General features: G+C 45.1%; 1 protein-coding gene across 1 annotated transcript in view; it reads right to left on the bottom strand.

Annotated features, from left to right (window-relative positions):
• Positions 1-19,388, bottom strand: part of LOC306799285 (tumor protein D52-like) — a 119,833-nt gene extending 100,445 nt beyond the window's left edge. Inside the window, exon 1 of the mRNA XM_079300083.1 lies at positions 19,238-19,388. Coding sequence (XP_079156209.1) covers positions 19,238-19,259 — 22 coding nt within the window. The 5' untranslated portion in view covers positions 19,260-19,388. The remainder of the gene's footprint in view (positions 1-19,237) is intronic.
• Between the last annotated feature and the right edge of the window lie 1,239 nt (positions 19,389-20,627).

A 20,627-nucleotide genomic window follows, 5' to 3' on the forward strand; every position in this document is an offset into this window, starting at 1 on the left:
GCACTCCCAGGGCAAGACACACATTTCGGAGCTGAAGCTCAAGTTTTGGCTTCTCTTACATGGCTTAGAGTAATAAACCATGCATCCTCAAATATCTCTTTTCTTTGCCCTACATTAGGAATTCAGTTTTACTGTGTACCTTGGTTATCACTGCCAATACCAGCTGCAAGGCAGTATCTGCAAGTATCTTGAAGACTGAGGAAGATGCTATTCCAGAGCCAAGCAGCATTGGGGTTTTGCTTACATGCAAGAGATTAAAACCAAAGACTTTCCCATTCCAGAACAAGCACTCATTTGCCCTTAACACCTTAGGAAAACTAAGAGGTTAGTACATAAGTTATCTATGCCATTTTAGAAGCTGGTGTCTGAGAGACTGGTGCAAGGTAGATACCTTCTGTCAAGAATTTTTGAACTAATTACTGACAAGTTCAACTGAATGTCACAAAGTGTCTCTCAGGAAGGCTTGGCAAGCTTCAGCAAGGCATTATCATCACAACTCCTACCATTAACCACGTTGTAATATCCTCTGTTAAGGTTACAGAGTGTACTTAAAGCTCTCCCAGATAACTGTTTAGCATTAACAGTCAGTATAGATTGTGCACCTCATGAATCATAAAGAAGGGAACTCCCTCCACAGCTAGAAAAGCTGTTAAGCTTGAGCAAACACTTTTTCAGATATTTGCCTGCTTGGTCTCTGGTGTATTCATTCTTCAGCTAGAACTTGCTAACCAGGTCTGCAGCTTCCACCATAACCCAAGGCTCCAGCAATGATTTAAGCAATGCAGTATTGAAGCACTTCTACCTCGACAGCAGCTAACCAAGGATAGGATGTTATGGTAGCCTTGTGGAGAAGCTGCCTTTCCCACATATAGGTCTAGCAGAACAATAGTTTGTATATATGGAAACCTTATATCCCTCTTTCCCTACAGAAACTAAACCCTGATGAAGTATGAATGAGTACCACCTCTGGGCTTTGAAGAAACTGAGCTAAGTACTCAGTAGTGTTTCATACAAACAGTTAAACTCAAGAAAGGCTACCACTCATGCCTCAGGATTGGAGGAATGCAGAAGCTACTACCCTAAGACATGATCTAAACAATATTTTGGACAAAGCTATCCAAATAACCAATCCACAATATCTACTCTGAATTCTGCTGTTACACAGGCACCTTCCCCACACTGAACATCCTGTGTTTGCATCCTGATTATACCCAGAGCTGCCAAACTTGTGCACCACAGCTCCTACTTTTGGCAAGGCTATTATGACTCCAGCACTTAAGCAAGCAAGCAAAAGAAAATGGGGGAAAATTACGGGAACACTTTGTTGACAAAGAGGGGGAAGAGGTGCAAGAAGCACTTGCCCTTTGGGGGCACAGCTAAAAGATTCAGTCTCTTATTTCAAGGTTTCCTGTTAAGATTCAGTTGCCTTCTCAGCCTATACTTGGTTTGAATTTCAACTTCTGCAGTCTGCTAAGAGGCAAGATGGGTAAGAGGCCTTCCAGTAAGTGTATCTGGGGCAAAGATTTCCAGCCAGGTGGTCTTCTACCACCCTCATCCTTCCCAGGTAGATCCCAATCAGGAAGCAACAGTCAGATTCCTCTCCCCACTCCAACAAGGTTTTATATGGCATAAGCCATTTTAAGAGCCATAAAGCTACTTAAGCATCTTAAGCCAATCTAGATTCTGTAGCATCAATTTGATCTTCAAAGTCTTACCAGTTTACAGGCAAGTAAAGCCTTTCAGCACCTGATTTGAGGCCTTAACACCGCATTAAGAGAAAAAGATGCTGTGAAGCAATAGGACAGAAGCCCAAAAACTAAAGAAGCCTGAAATATGTACATTAGGGCTATTTTCACACAGTGCTCTCTCCCCTTCCTTTAACAGCAGACACTTTTCAGTCCCCTAGGATTTATGTGTGACATGAATGGAGCTGCACAGCTACAGCAATTTCTGAACAGCACAAGCACAGGCTTCTGCAGACCCATTAGTAATGGTCAGCAGAATGTGGCTTAAAGGGTTAAGTATCTGCTGTCTTCCAGCAGGGTACAACTCAACACCATGATATTAATCTCAGTACTTCAGCCTCCCCCACATGCTTTCTCTGGACAAGCTCTGCCTGATATAACTACATCATTCAGTACAGTTCTTTGTACAGAAATGTTTTCTTCAGACTAAGTGCTGCCTTCACTTACTGTTATTAAAACAAACACAAAACCCAAAAAACCCCTCCACCAACAACAACTATAACCTCTTCAAAGATGTATCTCCCTGCAACACAAACATTCCAAATGTTACAGGTAGGGATCATGGGGTTGCCAGTATTGTTCCTCTCTTAAACCAAAGTCTCAGCCCACGGTATTTCAGACAGCTGACGCATGTCTTGGCAAAGGCAGCTGTTCTCATCTCTCCTCTCAATCCAATTATAAACTCAGACTAATTTCCTGAGCTCTTGTGAGGGAGTAGATCCACACTCCAGCATATTCTGCTACTAGACAAGCTGATACTACAGTAAAATACTTAACCCACTCATGTCAGACAAAATTCTCTGTATTTGCACACATTCTCTACTATAAGTGTTTCAGCATTTAGAAGATTAGGCAGAAATCCCTGATTTATGATGAAGCTGTGTGTCTCAAACAGTGCTCAAAGCAGTCACATTTGTCAGCTCCAGCACTCACAGGTGAAAAGTTTTTCAATCTATAGAAAAGATCCCGGCCAAAGGACAGAACAGCACCCCAGAAGCAGTGATCAGAGTTTGCACTGACTTTGGAGAAGTCAGATGAAACCCTGCACACGGAGGAACAGTTCCAAGTGAGATTAACAGAGTCAAAACACTGACAGGTAGATTTTAGAGGAATGCATTTAGTTATTTCACTTCAGCTGCTTATCCCAGTTATGCTGGCATTCTCTATAGACTCCAATTCCTCAGGCAAGAGACTGAAACTGTCAAAAATGTGAAGAAACAGTACCGAGTTGCAGCTAGATAGATGATAGTTGGGAAAGGTGAGGAAGAAAAAACCACAGTGGAGAAATGGGATTGTTTCAAACAAAGTTTCAGTATGTAACCTTGCAATCTAATTAAAAGTTTTACTTGAGTGACTCTGGAGTGACTCCCAGCCTCCCTTGGAAGACAAGTCTGTTTTTCTGCACTCTTAAAGCAAACTTCCCTCTTTTAACACAGCATCCCAGAGCCTCCATTCCTGAAAAGCAGCTCCAAAAAAGTCCACCACCCCCACTCTAGGTAACCAGGCCCCACCGTGATATTGACCCTGAGGTTTTAAGAACAAAGCAAATTCAATTACACATTAAGTTGAACTATATATTGTGATATCTAAAAATAAAAAGCATCCTCTGTAGTCTTAGCAGTACCTTAACAATACCAACAAAATCTTCATTGCTTGTGGTACACAGTAGCTCCCACCATGTAACTACCAAGTTCATGCCTGGATTTAGTATAGCACAGAAATTCCATCATTTACTATCAAGGGCAGAAATACAGAAGCAACCAAGCAGCACACAATTTGATGCAAGCAACAAGGGTTTAGGGTAAGCACTTCACAAAATCCATTCTATGAGAGATCCCACAAAGACAGGCCAAGAAAGTTGGGCTTGTTCAGCCTGAAGAGGACCCCAGAGAGGTCTCATGGCAGCTTTCCAGTACATGAAGGGGACTTGTAAAAGAGGAAGAACAACTTTTTACACAGATAGTGACAGGACCAGGGGGAACAGTTTCAAACTAAAAGAGGAGAAATTTACATTAGTAAGAAATTCTCAGAGGGTGGTGAGGCACTGGAACAGGTTGTCCAGAAGTGGCAGATGCCCCATCCCTGGAAGTGTTTGGAGGCCAGATTGGATGGGCTCTGAGTAACCTGATCTAGTTCAGCCTGCCCATACCTGGGGGTTGAACTGATGAGCTCAAGGGTCCTTCCAACTCAACCATTCTGTGATATGGTCCTGGGCAACCAGCTCCAGGTGGCACTGGCCTAACAGAGGGGTTGAACCTCCAAAGGTCCTTCCCACCTCAACCATCCTGTGATTAACACAATGGCTGTAACAAGTCACAGGCTGCTCCTCCAGGTTCTCCAAGGATCCTCCAGGGACCTCTCTTTTTCAGAACAGAAGGGGTCCTGGCACCCTGCCTTAGGCAGGGTCTCTGGCCCACCTTTCATCTTATGCAGTTACCTGCTGACAGAATAGAGTTCCATTTTCTCCCACACTTTCTAAACTGAGATAGGACAGAAACTTCATGGGAGACTTTTCACTTCTACACATCTCCCCAGTGTATAGAGGTATTATGACAGCTGACAAGCAAAGCAAAAGCATTTATAGAAGTAAAAACTACCTTGATTTCTGTTATGAGGCTGCAGGAAAAAGGCAGCTTACAGGTTCTGGGAGAGGGAAGTGTCTCTTGTCTTTTCATAAGAGGCACAGGCTTACACTTTGCTCACTAAATGAATGAGCAAGCAACTTTTTGGGCTGGACATATGACTCCAGACACATAAGCAGTTCTTGGCAAGTACAAAAGCCATCTACTTCCCCCTGACACCCCTTCTCCAGGAGGGAAGTGAATGTATGCCTCTGCAGCAGAAAGAGTTCACTCTCGTACAGAAAGAAAAATAAACTACCAGTGTCACTGAGCTAAAGCTGCCTTTCAGCAGGAGCCTCTCCTCCTTTTACCCTTTATCAATTGTACAGAGCCCAAGGAAACTAGGCTCAAATTAAGTCTTTGAATTTCCTTCTCAGACTCCTCAATTTAATTTTTCATCCACCCCAGCACAGTTTCCTTTACTCCTCTAATAACTCTCTCTAGTGCATGCTCTCAGGTTCCCTTAGCACAGTTCCTCGGTTGAGAAAAAAGCTGACACAAAAGCTTCCAAACACGTCAGTTCATCTAGAAATGTCATCTTGCCCTTCAGAAGCACTGGGAGAGTCACTTCTGCTCTCAGGACACAGTAATTTTTACCACAACCACACAAATCTCCCCAGAATGGTCAGAGCACAGTAACCTCCATGTGGGCTTCCACAAAGGATACACACATAACACCAAAAGGAGTGGTATTTTCTAGAAGCACTGCTAATTTTACCACACACAAGTTACTGGTTGCATGGTTAAAGTGCACTCCTACTGTAACCTGGCACCTTATTCAGCTATCCATGATAAAGATCAGCTTTTTGCTTAGTAATAATGGCAAACCACAAGGTTTTTTCCCTTCTTTGGACTTGACTAGGTAAGTCTAGAATTTTGACTTGAGCAGTCAAACAAGTGTAATGGCACAAAACTTAAAGTACACTTTCTCAAAGACAAGCAACTGCAAGTAGCAAGCTGTATAGAAATCCTATTCACATTTTTGCTCTTGGCTTATCTGAGAGCATAGTATGAAGTATCTGTGAAACTATACAACTCTGCCTAGTCAGCAGCAAAGTGCACGAGTACAATCAATTCACAGACATGAATGCTCCAGAAATGTCTCAGGTCATAAGAACTTTCTCCTGAGCCCCTTTCTTCAACCAGTCAATTCACACCTTTAGACCAGTAATGAGTTTTGCTACAAATCCTTCTGAGAACCAGCCTGTCCATCAGGTACCTAAAAGCTCACAGTAGACACTGAGCCAGTTACAGCTTTTCCAAGCAGATAAGCCCATAATGAACACAAGCCCTTATTCATCTACATTTATCACACTGCAGTTTCAGTGCACTCTCCTAAACTTAAAAAGTAAGACCTAACGAAGGAGTGCTAATGGCACACCACCAGATTGCCGGTATGAAGTACTTGTGGAGCAACTCACTATTACTGGGTATCTCTCACTTGAAAACCCAGAATAAATTGTGCTGTTTTCCCTGCAGCACCAAACAAGACACATTACCTATTCCTTTATAGTCCAGTGCTTTACCAGTCAACCATTCAACCGTGTAGTGCCTGAAGTCTCCTGTTCCAGAAGGAGTGTGGCTGCTGCTTGCCCATACTGCCAATTCCACATCCAGCAGCAATTTCTACAGTGCTTCCAAGCTGATTTGGAGCTTAAAGGACTTGGGCACATCTTGCCAGGGGTGCAAATTGGACAAACTCAGGACGTGGGCTTGAATATTTCAGCACTGCTCTTAATCTAAGAGTTAAGAGGGAGAATCCTGCAACTGTGCCTGCAGCAACCAGCAGCAATTCACTAACAAACCAACTGCACTGACCAGCTTTTTTTTTTTCCTAATATAATGCAGATAATGCATCTACCTTTAGAGTATTACAACCACTGAAGTTGCCATTATATTAATAAGTCTCTGAGATTTTATCCGATTGATATGTCCTTGATTGACTTTTAATGCTGCTTGAGCTGAGTAAATCCTGTTAAGAGACATTTGCCCCTACTCCAAGTCACACTAGGACAGTAAATTAAATGAAACTGTTAACCTAGAGAGATGTTGCTGTCACATAAATCAACCAACAGTTATAAAGCACAAATCACTCCAAAAGCTAAAGGTGAGAAAGAAAAGGGTCAAGCAAGTTTGTCCAGTGATGATTCCAAAGAAAGATATAAAGCTTTAAAGGACTTCCAGGCACTGAAGACTTGAGCATACCCAAGTCCATCAGATCTGACTTTGGACATGAGATGCTACTTTTGCTGCTGAGTGACATTACAAGCAACCTGTATTTCCTTTTTAACAATCTAAACAGGTTCAGATCATTAAAATTCTAATCTCTCAAGATCTCCAAGCAATATTAATATATTTATGCACCATCTAATTGTGTTCCAGTCCATTCCACACAAAGGGAAATTTTCCTAAATATCAGCATGCTTAGATAAGCATCCAGGCTCCTCATTTATATTTCACAGCAAAGTAAGTACAATGAGTTTAACCATTAATTTTACTGAAATATATGATAGTGGACAAATTGAAAGACCTATCTAATGAACAAAGTCAGGCAGGCATTTTTCCTGATTCTGGTGCAGTTGATGTGATAGAAACTACAGGGGGAAGAAAAAGAAGTGCAGGTTTAAAGCAAAGTTCGAAGGCTATTGAGCTTTATCTCTAAAAGCAGACAGGAACTGAAAGACAGGAATGGAAGGGGGTTATTGGGTTGTTTTTTTTAATTTTACGTGGGTTTGGTTGTTTATGGGTTTTTATGTTGGGATTTGTGGTTGGGTTTTTCTGGTAAAGAAAGAACACCTCCACTGATTTTAATGAGCAGCTGCCCCAGAACTGCACTGCTCCACAAGTTGCCTCCTCCCAGTATTTGACCTGGAGCAGAACACCAGTGCAAACTCTGAGAATAAGTCTTTAAAGGGCTACATGAAATCTAAGTTTAGCATCTCTCCCTATTGCACAACCTAATGCACCACACAACTCATTTCAAAACTGTAAATGTCAAACAAAAAATACATATATTTGTAGCCATTCCCAGTATTGGTCATGCCCTAGTTTAATGGATCTGTTGTGTTTATCAGATTAGTCTGGTAACTTTTCAAACTTTATGGTTAAGAACTGCTCTAGCTGGTACTCAGGTTATTGTTACATCAGGTTTGGCACATCACAGCTTGTCCATCAGCACAAAAAACCACTCAGAATAACTCAGAGCTTAAACAGCTATGAATAATGCAATCCACTATTTTTCATTCTGGTAAAAACTTGAGCAGGATATTGAAAGAGGTGGAAGTAGAAATACTGTCTTGCATACTGGTAATCCTCAGCTGTCAATGCACAAGTGTGCCCTGTAGCAGGGAGCTGGGATACAGCATTATTCCTAAGAAGCCATCACATCCCTCAGAAACGTTACTGGCACCATCTTGCATGAACGGGAAACAAAGCCTCTCCAGTAATATTACCTCAGAACAGGAAGACTAGAGAAGTTATTTTACTTGACACTTGCTCTATCCTTAATTTATCAGTTTTCCCTTCTAAAAATATTGAAAAGTCTTCTCAGCTCCTCTTGACAAAACACGGAGGTCTTGCTTTGATTTTTGCATGCCTCTTCTCATATTTTCACTTTCACAAAATTTGCTTTTTAATAGAAGATACTCTTCACTGGGGATGGGAGGGAAGTACATTTCTGGGATTCACCAAAGTGAAGTTTGAGCTTGAAATGTAAATAAGAAAAAGAAGCATACTAAAGACTTCATGTATCAGTGTGCTAGAACAGAATTAAAGTCTGTACATTCGTTCCAGTAAAGCTCTCCCTTTTGTCATTTATCCCAAAAACACTTCCTTACCACAGAGGAAGTACTGAGCACTCACTCTGCTGATTCCATTGACACTCAAATTGTTTTTCCTCTTATACAATCTCCAAAAATCTGTCATGCCAAAAAACCTGTACGGTGACAGGTATAGAAGCCAATCAAAACCACTCAGCTTCAAAGCATCAACTCCAACAGGTTTCACTTGCTACTGCTCAGAAATGTGCAGAACCTAATTCTCCCTGCTCACTGCAGCTCATGAACCATGTTCATCTGCAATTCACACACAAAGGTAGCAAAGCAGGATGCCCCAAATACCCTTTAAGGGTGGTGTAAGTTTCCCAGGTAAAGAATTGGTCAGTACTTGTGTTTTACCATAGAATGATCTGGGTTGGAAGGGAGCTCCAGTTCCTCTGCTAGGGACATCTTAAACTAGATCAGGTTGCTCAGAGCCCCGTCCAGTGTTTCCATTGGACCTTTCAGATGTCCACTGAACCACCAAAAACCTGCAATGTTTTGAGGAATCAAGCATCCACCACCTCTCTGGGCAACCTGTTCCAGTGTTTCATCACCTTCATCATAAAAAAAATTTCTGTGTATCTAGTCTGAAGCTTAAAACCATCACCCCTTGTACTATCACAACAGGCACTGCTAAAAAGTCTGTCACCATCTTTCTTATAAGTCCCCTTTAATTACTGAAAGCATGCAATAGGATTTCCTTGGAGCTTTCCTTTCTCCAGGCTGAACAAGCTCATCCCTCTCAGTCTTTCCTTATACAACAGAGGTGTTCCATCCCTCCAATGATTTTCATGGCCCTCCTTTGAACCTGCTTCAACAGGTATAAGTTTGTCCTTTTCTAGGACCACAGAACTGCACACAATACTCCAGGAGGAATCCCATGAGATCCAAGAAGAGGGGCAGAATCACCTCCCTTGCCTGGCTTGCCACTGCTGCTTTTGGTGAGGCAAAGGATGTGTTATGGCTTTCTGGGCTGCAAGTGCAGACTGTTCACTCATGTCCAAATTTTCATGCACCAGATGAAGCTCCTCCCTGCAGGGCTGTTCTCAATCCCTTCACTGATACCACGGGTTGCCTTAACCCAGAATAATTTACAGGAACAAATTACAGACTTAAGAGTGTCAACAACTTGCAGCTCAGAAGTTAGTGTTTTAAGCAATGCACCCAGAGGGGTGCATTAGGCAGAAGGTTCACCTACCCTTGCACCTGTGCTCTGAGAGCACCAACCACCTTCCCTGCAGGATTGCTGGACTGTTAAAACCAAGTCCTCAAAACCACATTTGAACCTGAAGGACCCCCACACATATACCAGCAAAACCTTTACAGAATGTGCTCTGTACAGACATGCTCTTTACAGAAGTGCTGTGTAGGTCCAACCAACCCAATCAGCGGGCAGTTAGTGCAGCCCAGCACACAGTGGCTACATCCTGCAGCGCTCTGGCACTTGTTACATGCCTGGTGAGCTGCTGGCTTTTTCCCCCTTTGATATTAAGCATAATTAAGCAAGTTTAAATTGAATGCCAGAACTGGTTGCTGGAACTGGGTAATTAAGAGTACATTTGCAGTAGACTGATTTCTTTGGAAAAAGTCAACTGTTGGAGACACCACAGTCCCAAACCGAATTTTTCCCCCAAACGATAATCAGAGATTCCTCCAAAAAATTGGAAACAACCAAGTTGACTAAGTATTTAAAGATTAACATGAAGGGCAGGAAAGCAAGGTTTGTTTCCATCTAAAAATCAAGACTGTATTCAAAGAGACATTCAGCCACTTCATTTTACTTTTCCAAAGAAATGTACTACCATCTACTTAGTGTCCACACATCAAGTGTTAACAAGATTAATATACAAAGTTCAAGTGGCAGTTCACAAAATACAGACAAGTGTCTCTGTTGCACCTCAGCATTTACTAGAAGGACACTAAGAAATTCAGATCTATTTTAGGAAAGGCTAGTATTTAAGACTGATTGTTATAAACAGTTATTTAAATGGTAGCAGCGACTGTTTATTCCTTCATCAAAGTTTTCAGGCAAGGAGGTTTAGAGTGGGTATCTATAACATATCTTTACTGCAGTTAAGGACTGCTTTATTGGAGAAAATAACAGTAATGTTTCAGAGTCTTCTCCCCTCCTTCCAAATTACTTAAATCATATGACAGTAGAAGCCAGCTAGAAATGCAGTAGAGTTTTTGGCAGTTAAACTACATAAACAACAACTATGACACACAGCATACCCCCAGCACATCCTAATCTGGATTTAGGTGCATCCCCCCAGACTAATCTTGGGACTGAGGTCCCCACACACCCTAGACAAGGAGTTGGTGGAAAAAGATAGTGTGCAGGTAGCCAGCTGTGGCCTGAGCCATGGAAAAAGCAGAGAGCCAGACCCACAATGTGTTCAGTCTTGCCCAACAAGAAGATAAGGGATGAACACCTGCTTGTGGTGAACAGCAGCACAACACCAGTTTGCCATTTCAGACAATGGCAATCTGGGGTTGTGACCTTCTTCAGATGCTCAGACAGTTCTCTTTGGGGTCCTCTCCAGGAACTTCTGCTCCCTGCTCCTTCAAGTGTCTCCAGAGGTGGTGATAGATCACATAGCAATGCTCTGAACACAGCAGGCAGACCCATCCCTTTCTTGAGGGCCTGAACATGACATCCTTGGGATACTGGAGCTGCAGAGCACCTGTAGAGTCTGCCCAGGCAGCAGACAAAAAGGCTTGTCACAACTCAGAGCACAAGAAGGTAAAACATACCTGCCATGCAGGCACCAGAGCAGTACTAAGAGAAAGACAAGAAGTCATTTCAGGCCCTTCCTTTCACTCAAGAACAAACTCCCTGTAAAAAATAAAAACAGTTTCGGAGCACAACACTTGCACGTAGCTTGCTGAGGAGGCGAAACAGAACATGAATGGTGCTTTTAAGAGCTCATAGCTCCAAGCAAAGCACATTGCAGTAAAACAGCCTGTTTTCCTTCTGCCAAGACAGTGACATCTGGCAACAGAAAAGTCAATATTTAAATCAGGCTCCATTCCACTCCATGCCTAGGCTGGTACTACTGATGCTCCTCATCCCTGAATGTACGTCAGCCGCTCAGCAAAGGCTCTTCAGGGACCGCCTGGCGCAGGTTCTTCTGGTGCTATGGAAACAGCCTGCACAGCGTGTGATCCACGCACACCAGGGCCGTGTGTGCAGGCACAGAACCAACCCCTGCCAGCACTAATCAAAGCACTCTGAGCAGGTTAACAACAGAGACTGATCTGGGGGCTTTCTGCTCAGCCTTCAGCCTGCTTCTCAAGGCTCCTCAGATGTACGCAAAACACTTTTGAGATGGGCTGAAGGGATTTCTCTTCTGCATATCAATACAGACACTCGAGAGCAAGGTGCACTCTAGCACAGTAGTGTGCCCATTTCATAACTCTGACCCTTCTTTTGAGTAGGAAGTTCTGGTTCCTACTTTAAAGATGCTTATAGGCAAGTCCTTGTACAGCTCCTTTCCTGGGAACCTGTGTGAGGAAAAGCAAGGGACACATCAGGACTCTGATATACTCCTCCAGGGACTGCAGTGTCAGAACATACAAGTTCAGTGAAATGGCCATTTTCAAAGGGAGCCCATCCTGGCAGCAGCTGCAAATATGCCCTACTATATGTTATTCCCAGGGACTGGGTAGCTGTAGAACACTGCAATGAAATCAGATAGAGATGAGTAGAAGCATAAGGGGAGTTTCTTTTAAATTCTGCTATCCTGATCAAATTAATCAAGACTTTCTAATGTCATTATGTGATATACATTTAGGCAGAGAACAGACAAAGAAGAGTAGGATCACTTCTTGCTCATTTTGGGACCCCTGCTAGTCATTTAATTAAAATACTTTAGGCAAGAAGTAAACAATGCAAAACAGACACAAGCAACATCCTCAATGCTTTCAACTGAAATACACAGCTTTGCCATGCTAAGGAGCAGTTAAAAAACATTACTTGTAAAGCTTTGTTTTCAACTTTTTGAGGTTTTTCTCATGAACAACATCACTACCACATATGGGCTGCAGTCCTAGCAAAGCACAGGAGGAGCACCTGTCTGAAAATACCAACTCCAGCCCAGGTTGCCTCCCTTGGCACATCTTTTCATCTGTCTCTGGGGTTTAGGGGGTTCTGATGAAGTGTCACTTCTCTCTAGCTGCTAGACAAGGGAAAGCAAAACAGGAAAAATACCTGCTCTTCTGCCTCTGCTTGTCTAACCCACCACCCCAGCAAGCTGCAGATGCTCCCCAGAATCTTTGTTACTCCACAGTACAACACTGTCATTGCAAGTGAGGACTTTGAGCCAAGGACTCCAAGTCCAGGACTGGAGACTTGTCAGGCTTAGTCTGTCTCTACCCTTCTTAATTTGCCTGTGGCTCTGTTTTACTTGATGTGTCTCAGAGTAGAGACACAGAATGTGAGAATACAGGCATGGCACAAGAGAGCACAGCGTTGACAAGGGAAACCCCATGGCTGTAAGAAAGTCATCAGTCACCAGTGGAGAGGTGTAATTGGACAGGACTATTCTAGAGATACCAGACAGCAGAGGAATAATATCTAGCATATATAAAATGCATTTTATATAATAGATTTGGATGAAACACAGAACTTGCAAAGCCACGAAAGAAACAGCAGAAGTGTAAAAAGCAAACACAACAGAACGATTCCAGTGGATCCTACAGTGAGGAAGAAACCACCACCATCATATTCCTCCCAGAAAAGGAGTCACAATACGAGAACTTGCTCTAATACCCCTGCCACCACCAAAATTATATTACCAGCCACCAAGAAAAAGGTGCAGAAACTAAGTTTGTTATTATTACTAAGATTTAATCTGCATAATAATATTTTTATAAACTGATTCTTGAATTAGATTGTTAAAATTTCAATTACACTAACAATAAACAGGTTATCTTTCCATATACACACATGAAGTATGCTTTCTCTTTATCTACTAAGTTTTTAAGCACAGCACACATTTGTTGTTCTGCTGGGAGGCTACAAGCAGGAGAGGGGCAGTTCAGAAGCCTGTCACTCCAAACCACACGTGTCACAGCACATTCCTACAGACCTCAGTTCTGCAGAAAAGGGATCATTCTAGGTTTGGCTAAGGCAGGATTTGCTGGGCCACTCCACTGTCAATCAGCATCCAAGGATATTGCTCTGCTTTCACACTCTGGAATAGACAAGGCAGACTGCAAAACAGAAAGCTGTCTCTTTCAGTGACAGCATTCACACCACAGCACTAGTGCTGGTTTCTCTTTAGCTAGCATCAATCCACCTCTTTCTGCTCTAGAGCAAGCAGCAGCACAATGAGCATTTTTCCACACACCAGCATTTGCTGGCAGCCAGTGCTGTGCTGCTGCCCCTACCCCACCCAGGGACAAGTGGCTGCAGACTCCTGCAGCTGACTGACATCATTTGTACTTGTAATAGCAGAAAATCCACACAGCCATCTACACCTCTGCCAGAAATAAGTGTTTTCATAGCAGGGCAAGGGTACTCCAGAGCAGTTTGTCTGACTCATGGTATCATCCTGCCAAATGGCCAAAACCAACACACAGCTGTGTATTCTTTCACTTCTGATCCCTTAACCAGAGGCAGAGGAAAAGGAGGAAGACAAGTAAGAGGAACTGGCAGGAGTGACACTGAGCTTTCAGGAGAGATCCAGATTAGAAAGTTCTGGGTAGCTGGTCTGTTAATGCAGCCCTTTTCAAAAGGGAAGGCTTGCAGCAGAAAGCCTGTCCTCCAATACAAGATTTTTGAGTGAAGGCTCCCAATCACTCTCGTTAACACCCCCAAATATGAGCAATTTTGAAGACACTCACTCTCCACATTTAACAGGAGAGAAAGCTGTCCCTCTGGAGACTTAAATTGAAACTGACACAGAGTGACAGTGTTGGCTGAACAAGAGCATTTCAATTTAGTGCTTAATCTCACTTAATGCTTGCTTTCCCTTTCAGTCACCCTTTGTTTGACATTTTTCTGCTTACTCATTGCAGGATATTAAAAGAACAAGGGTAAACACCTCCCTTCCTCTATATAGCAAATCTGAAATCAGAAGTGCCTGTGACTCCAGTGAGGCAGCAGTGGGGTCATTCTCCTACATGGAGGCAAGCATCTTGTAAAAGCACAAAAACCCCACACCCATCTCAGGTGTCTGCTCCACAGAGCTCAGCAAATGACATTTGCTCTCACCTATTGAATTAAGAAAGAGGAGTTATTTTCTCTTGAATATTGGTCAAGAAACATTGGCTTTCAAGAACACTCCCTGCACTGTATCTGCTGCCATGGAAACATCATTTTTTGAAGAGATACAGCACATATCCCCCCTTACCTGCAGCAATGTCCAGCACCCTCAGGAATCAGCAATTCACAAACAGCTCACTGATTTTACATGGCAAATCTAGTCCCTCGTTTTCCTGCAAGGCTTCCTTGCACTGGCTGTCGTGCCAATAAAAGCTGTCAGGACATCTTCCTGTTAAAGGAGCAAACAATTCTAAAGAAAGAGGACAAAGCCTTCCCAGCCTTTACAACACTCAGGTGAGCCAAAAGAGATTTTGGGATGTCCTTACCCAGTAGGGTGAGTGCATGGCAGAAAGCATCAGAAGCCACAACACCCACTTCCTTTATCACTCAGCTCCTCCTGGGACTATACTAACATCTGGCTCACAAAGCAGAAGTTGTTAGTCAAAGGTTGCTGTATTCAGCAGCTGTAGAAGACAAGGGGAAAAATGTACATACAAGATAGAAAGGAGCATGAACAGAGATATGAATGACATAAAAATGAACAGAGATAGCATTCCCAAGGCAGAGTAGTGCAGTATGTGGTTACTGACAGCCCCTGTAGATGGAAGGGGCTGTGCTCTGCAGCCACCAAACCCAGTTCATAGCAGCTCAACAGCACTCATGCCCAGCCCAGAAGAGGTATTAACATATGGCAGACAACTTTCAGCCACGAAAAACAGCTGTTCTTACTTTACCCACAAAGCACCCAGATCAAGCAGAGCAAGACACTTGCTCAGCCTCCACCAGCACATTCTTAAGCCAAGTTGCAGTGCTTTATTTTAGGCCAGAAATGTCAGCCTGAGCCTCCAAGGCCTCCCATTGCTTTGGTGGGCATTCACAGTGGGAGAAAGGGGGAACCCGTGGGCTGCTTCAAAGTGTAGGAAACTGGAACAAAAAGGAATTGCATAAATTTCGTGTCAGATTTTAAAAGCCCTGAGCAGTTACAGCTTGGCCTCATTGGAAGATCAAAGGACATAGATTCTTAGCCAAGCCTTCCCTGCACCAAAAGTTCTGAGAATAGACCTAACTCTGCCGGAGTGAAGGATGGTAGTGATTGCTTGGGACAGTGTTCATTGTAGGGAACAGGGAAAAAGAGCCATGCATACCACAAGCAACAGATTCTTTCCACAGCTGGAGCACTGGCCTGGCCCCCTTCTCCATATCCTACTCGAGTGGGTGTGAGTATGAATGAAAAGTTCAAGTTACCCTTCAATGTTCAAGCACTGCAGAAGGCAGGAACAGCTGACAATGCTTCAGCCTCCAGCTGCCCACCCAACAGCTGTGCATAAAGTGCTCCAGTGTCCCTCCAACACAACACTGATGCTCCACATTTCAGTACCTCACTGGCTGAGAGAGGAAGACAGCAATGCCATCAAATAACAATGTAATCCCACCCCACCAAGTCAGGACTTCAGCCTGAGTCAGAACAAGATTTTCCCCACCAATACAGTTTTCATTCAAAAGAAATGAAAGCTTGCTGCTGTTCAAGGGACCTACTTATGTAAGTCTTCTGATATTTGTCATTGTCAAGTCACTGTTAGAGACACTCAGCTCAGTGAAATCATTCTTCCTTTTTTAGTTCCCACAACAGCTGTCCACTTGTATTTACTTACAAGTGTTTGATTTCACAATTGCACATTAAGTGGAAAAAAAAAATCATACCTACAGTACTGTAAGTACCCAGTAATAAGAAAACAAATAAAGCAAAAACAAAAAGTAGGAAAAGGTGCAGCTTTGTCCAATGGGACAATGGGGGAAATCTTGTCCTAGTGCCAGCAACAAGTTCTTCCAGCACAATAAAGAATATTAAAGTCCATTCTGTCAGCCCCAAAAGTGCAAGTCAAGGTTCCAGGAAAAGAAACATTTACATAGTCTCAAGAAATCACATGTAGTGTTTTGGGACCCCTTTTAAGTATCACAAAAGCCTGAAGATTTTGAAAGACACCAGGTTACATAAGTGAAGTGTTGCTGAAGCATAAGAGGAACCTCTGAACACAACACTACAGATGGATCATTACCAGATAACTGTGCTGTGGTGCACGTGTTTGTGAGACTGTTCAGTGGCACAATCTTCTCATTCAGAACACTGCTTCCACTGTAAGGGCAGCTTCATCCTTATTTTTCCACTGGTAAACTGTACCAGCACTGACAGTAACAGTGGCAAGTCAGAGAGAGACTTTCTGCAAGCAAAATCAGGTGTGATTGTGGTTTGGTTGTTTGGGGTTTTTGTTTGTTTTTTTTTTTTGTGGGAGGGGGGAGGAAGAAGAGGAGACAGCAGCATCTTCATGAAAGCACAACTGCAGTTATTAATCTATTCAGCAAATAAGTCCATACAGTGAATCAGATTTTTGTTCATGACAAGTTAAAGTAAAGCAACAGAACAAGGGGCTCCTCACCCCAGGATAATATTATATCCATTTGGCTTGAGCTGACACTACTGCTTTGGTGCCTGTAATCACAGAGCAAGAGATTCTGAGTGCTTGGATCCCTATTTCCAGAGCTGTTGGAGTGCACTGAGAATCACCATCCAGCCAGCCCAAATATCCCTTTGCTGAAAACAAAGGCATTTCAAGTGAAAAGTTGCCCAGTGATTCTCATGCTGCTGCTAGTAGGCTAGAACAACTTTTTAAGAGCTGCTGCCAAACCTGACTGCTCAAGAGAGAGGAGAGACTTAAGCACATTCTGCACCTGAAGTGCTAGCCTTGTCTAGTCTGGCTGCAGTCTTAACCATAACCTAGATTTTCTTCCTGCCTCCTAACTAACACTGAGACAGCTGTCACCATAACAACAAAGTGTGCAACCTCTGACTCACAATTTTAAACAAATTAATTTCTGGTTGGAACAGGCAATCCAGAATGTTTAAGCTGGCCCTAGAGACAGGGCCTGGTGGCCTGGACTTTAACCACATATGTTGGCTTTAGTGTGTAATAATATTGTATCATCAAGCAGTTTCCAATGCAAGCACTCCAGTTTGCCAAGAAAGGTGGTCTTTGAAGTCTAATTGGCAGGATATTAAGAAGCCTTTAATTAACTGGCACAAGTGTGTTAAGTATTCTAGATTTTCCCACTGTACCTGCAGATCTCCACCTCACCATGAAAACAGCATAATTACTTCAAAAAGAAGGCAGAGGAAGAAGGTGTTGCACCATGTTTGCTCTGTAACAGCCCCTTACATCATACTAGGTACACTATTCTGATAAACATCCTGACGTGCAATACCCTCTTTGTACAAAGCAATTAATGACAGATATGAGTACAATAGCAAAACAAACCTCTAGTAAATGTCAGGACTGCCACTAAAGTTTTTCAAAAGATCGTGTTATTTTACTCTCCTTTCCCATCAGAAGTTGTTCAGTTTTTTTATTGCAGTTGCAATAAATCTCTTTCACAGGACAGCCTCCAGAACTTTGAGACAAATACTGAAATCAGTTTTAATGCTCCTGCAGTTGGAATTAAAATTTGGAACGAACTGACAGTTGTGCTATTTTCTGGCACAATTCTGTTTGTTGGTACACAAGAATAGGGTTTGGAGGTTGTTTTCTTTCAGTTTTTGTTGGGTTTTTTGTTTGTTTGTTTTAAATTTATATTTATATTGAAGATAGACACAGGACATCTGAATGGTTGAAGGAACCTCCCTGAGGTGATTCAGCCCCTCACCTTCTGATCAGGCAGAGATAGCCTGACCTTTTCTGTGAGTACAGAGAAACTCAGCAGGCATTGTTAATTGTACAGGTGTACTACACAATCCTCGAAACACGTAAGTGGGAGCGAATCAAGGCGGGCACCAGGACCAGCTCACCTGGCAGAGCACAGAGCTTGGCACACTCCCAGCAGCTCGGGCACCTCCAAGATCCCAGCGGCTGCAAGGGCGCGCTTCCCCCCATCCCGGGCACGCCGAGCAGGAAAATCCCGAACGGAACCAGCCCAAGGGCGCAGACACCGAGCTGGGCCAAGCAGCCCTGCCAGCTATCTGCAGGTAAGCAGTGACCCCAGCCTGCCCCACCTGTCTAGGGGAAAGCAGCTGGTAGCTCAGTACCACACCATATAAAAGGCTCCAACTGATGCATTAACGGGTTGGATAAATGTAATACATCTCCATGGGATAAGCTCATACAGCAAGAGAATGTGCTTTATGCTTTACCTACAATCAGGTCGGTTTTCATCAGGGCACCAACTACTCTCTTGGGCAAGTAATCCCAAGGTCTTTGGGTTTCAATAAAACATGAAGTTTTAGGAAGAGTGTTGCAGACAGGACAACAGTGTTCCCAGGCAAAACGCACACCAGCCGTGCTGCCGCCCAGGGGCCGAGGGGCAGCTGCCCGAACGGAGCCGCCAGCTGGGGAGCAAGCCCGGGCTGGAGGGAATTAACAGGGACCAAACCTCGCGAACGGCGCTGGTCAATCAAAAGTTGCACACTCGTAAAATGGAAGAGCTTTACTTCTACCGCAGGGTGAAAGCAGAAAGTTTGTCCTGCCCGCGAAGCGCCGCGGGCAGGCCGGGATGCGCTGCCGTGCACCCGCGGCCGGGGCCCGGCAGCCGCCCGGGCTCCGCCGCCCGGCCCCGGTTCCGCCTTTCCCGAGCCGCCGGCCACCGCAGCCCTGCCCAGGCCAGGGCAGCCCCTCCCGCACCGCCCCGGGCCCAGCGCTGCCCGGCCCGGCGGGGCAGGGAGGGCAGCTCCGGGCCGAGCAGCGAAGGGCTGCCAGAGCCACCGCCGCCCGCCGCGGCAGCGCCCATCCCGCGCCCTACCTTGGTCCCTCGGGGGCTCCATGGCGGCCCCGCGCCCGTCCCAGCGCCCGTCGCGGCTGCCCCGGCTCGGCTCGGTTTGGCTCGGCTCGGCTCGACGCCCGCCCCCGCCGGCGCCTGGGTGGCAGCGGAGGCACCGCCCGTGCCCGCGGGGCGGGGCCGGCTCCCGTCACTCAGCGGCGCGGCCCGCCCAGGTGAGGAGCGCCGCCCGGATCGGCGCGGCATGGCACAGGTGAGCGCGGCACGGCACGGGTGAGCGCGGCACGGCACAGGTGAGCGCGGCATGGCACAGCACAGGTGAGCGCGACACGGCACGGCACAGGTGAGCCCGGCACAGGTGAGCGCGGCACGGCACGGCACAGGTGAGCACGGCACAGGTGAGCGCGGCACGGCACGGCACAGGTGAGCCCGGCCCAGCACATGTGGGCACGGCACGGCACAGCACAGCACAGGTGAGCGCGGCACGGCATGGCACAGGTGAGCGCGGCACGGCACGGCACAGGTGAGCCCGGCCCAGCACAGGTGGGCACGGCACGGCACGGCACAGCACAGCACAGCACAGGTGAGCGCGGCACGGCACAGGTGAGCCGCCCCCGAGCCTACCCCTCGCTCTGACCCTCACCGGTTGTATCCTGGCCCCGGGACAGCCCCGGCCCCGTGCGGAGAGACCCAGCCAGCCTGGTTGCGACGGGCAGGAGGAAGCTACCGCCGAAGAGATCCAGTTCACAGAATCGGTTAGGCTGGGTAAGATCTCGGAGGTCATCGAGTCCAACCTACGACCAAACACCAGCTTGTCAACTGGACCATAGCGCTAAATGCCAAATCCAATCTTTGCTTAAACATCTCTAGGGACGGTGACTTCAACACCTCCCTGAGCAGCTCATTCCCACGACTAATCCTCTTTTCAGTGAAAAAAGTTCTTCTTAATATCTAACCTAAACCACCCCGAGCATAGCTTAAGACTGTGTGCTGTTGTCCTGTTGCTGCTTGCCTGGGACAAGAGGCAGATTTCCACCTGGCTACAAGCTCCTTTCAGGTAGCTGTAGAGAGCGATCAGATCACACCTGAGCCTCCCTTTCTCCCTGCTAAACAACCCCAGCTTCTTCAGCCATTCCTTGCAAGACTTGTGCACCAGACCCTTTACCAGCTTTTGTCCTTCTCTGGACACGCCCCAGCACCTTTGTTCAACTGTGGAATCTTCTTTCTGTGTGTATATCAAAATATACTCACCTGCACAAATTGCGCTGCATTATGGAAATTAAACTGTGATTTTATTCTCATTTCAGAGATTGTCCTGCAAGACTCACTAGCATTTACACCAGGCAAGATGATGGTTGTGGCTGCCTTAAAGAGACTTCAGCAGCTGAAGAGAAAACCAAAAAGTGTTCCAGCT

Source organism: Erithacus rubecula, assembly GCF_903797595.1.
Source record: "Erithacus rubecula genome assembly, chromosome: 3".
In the NCBI taxonomy this organism is placed as follows: domain Eukaryota; kingdom Metazoa; phylum Chordata; class Aves; order Passeriformes; family Muscicapidae; genus Erithacus; species Erithacus rubecula.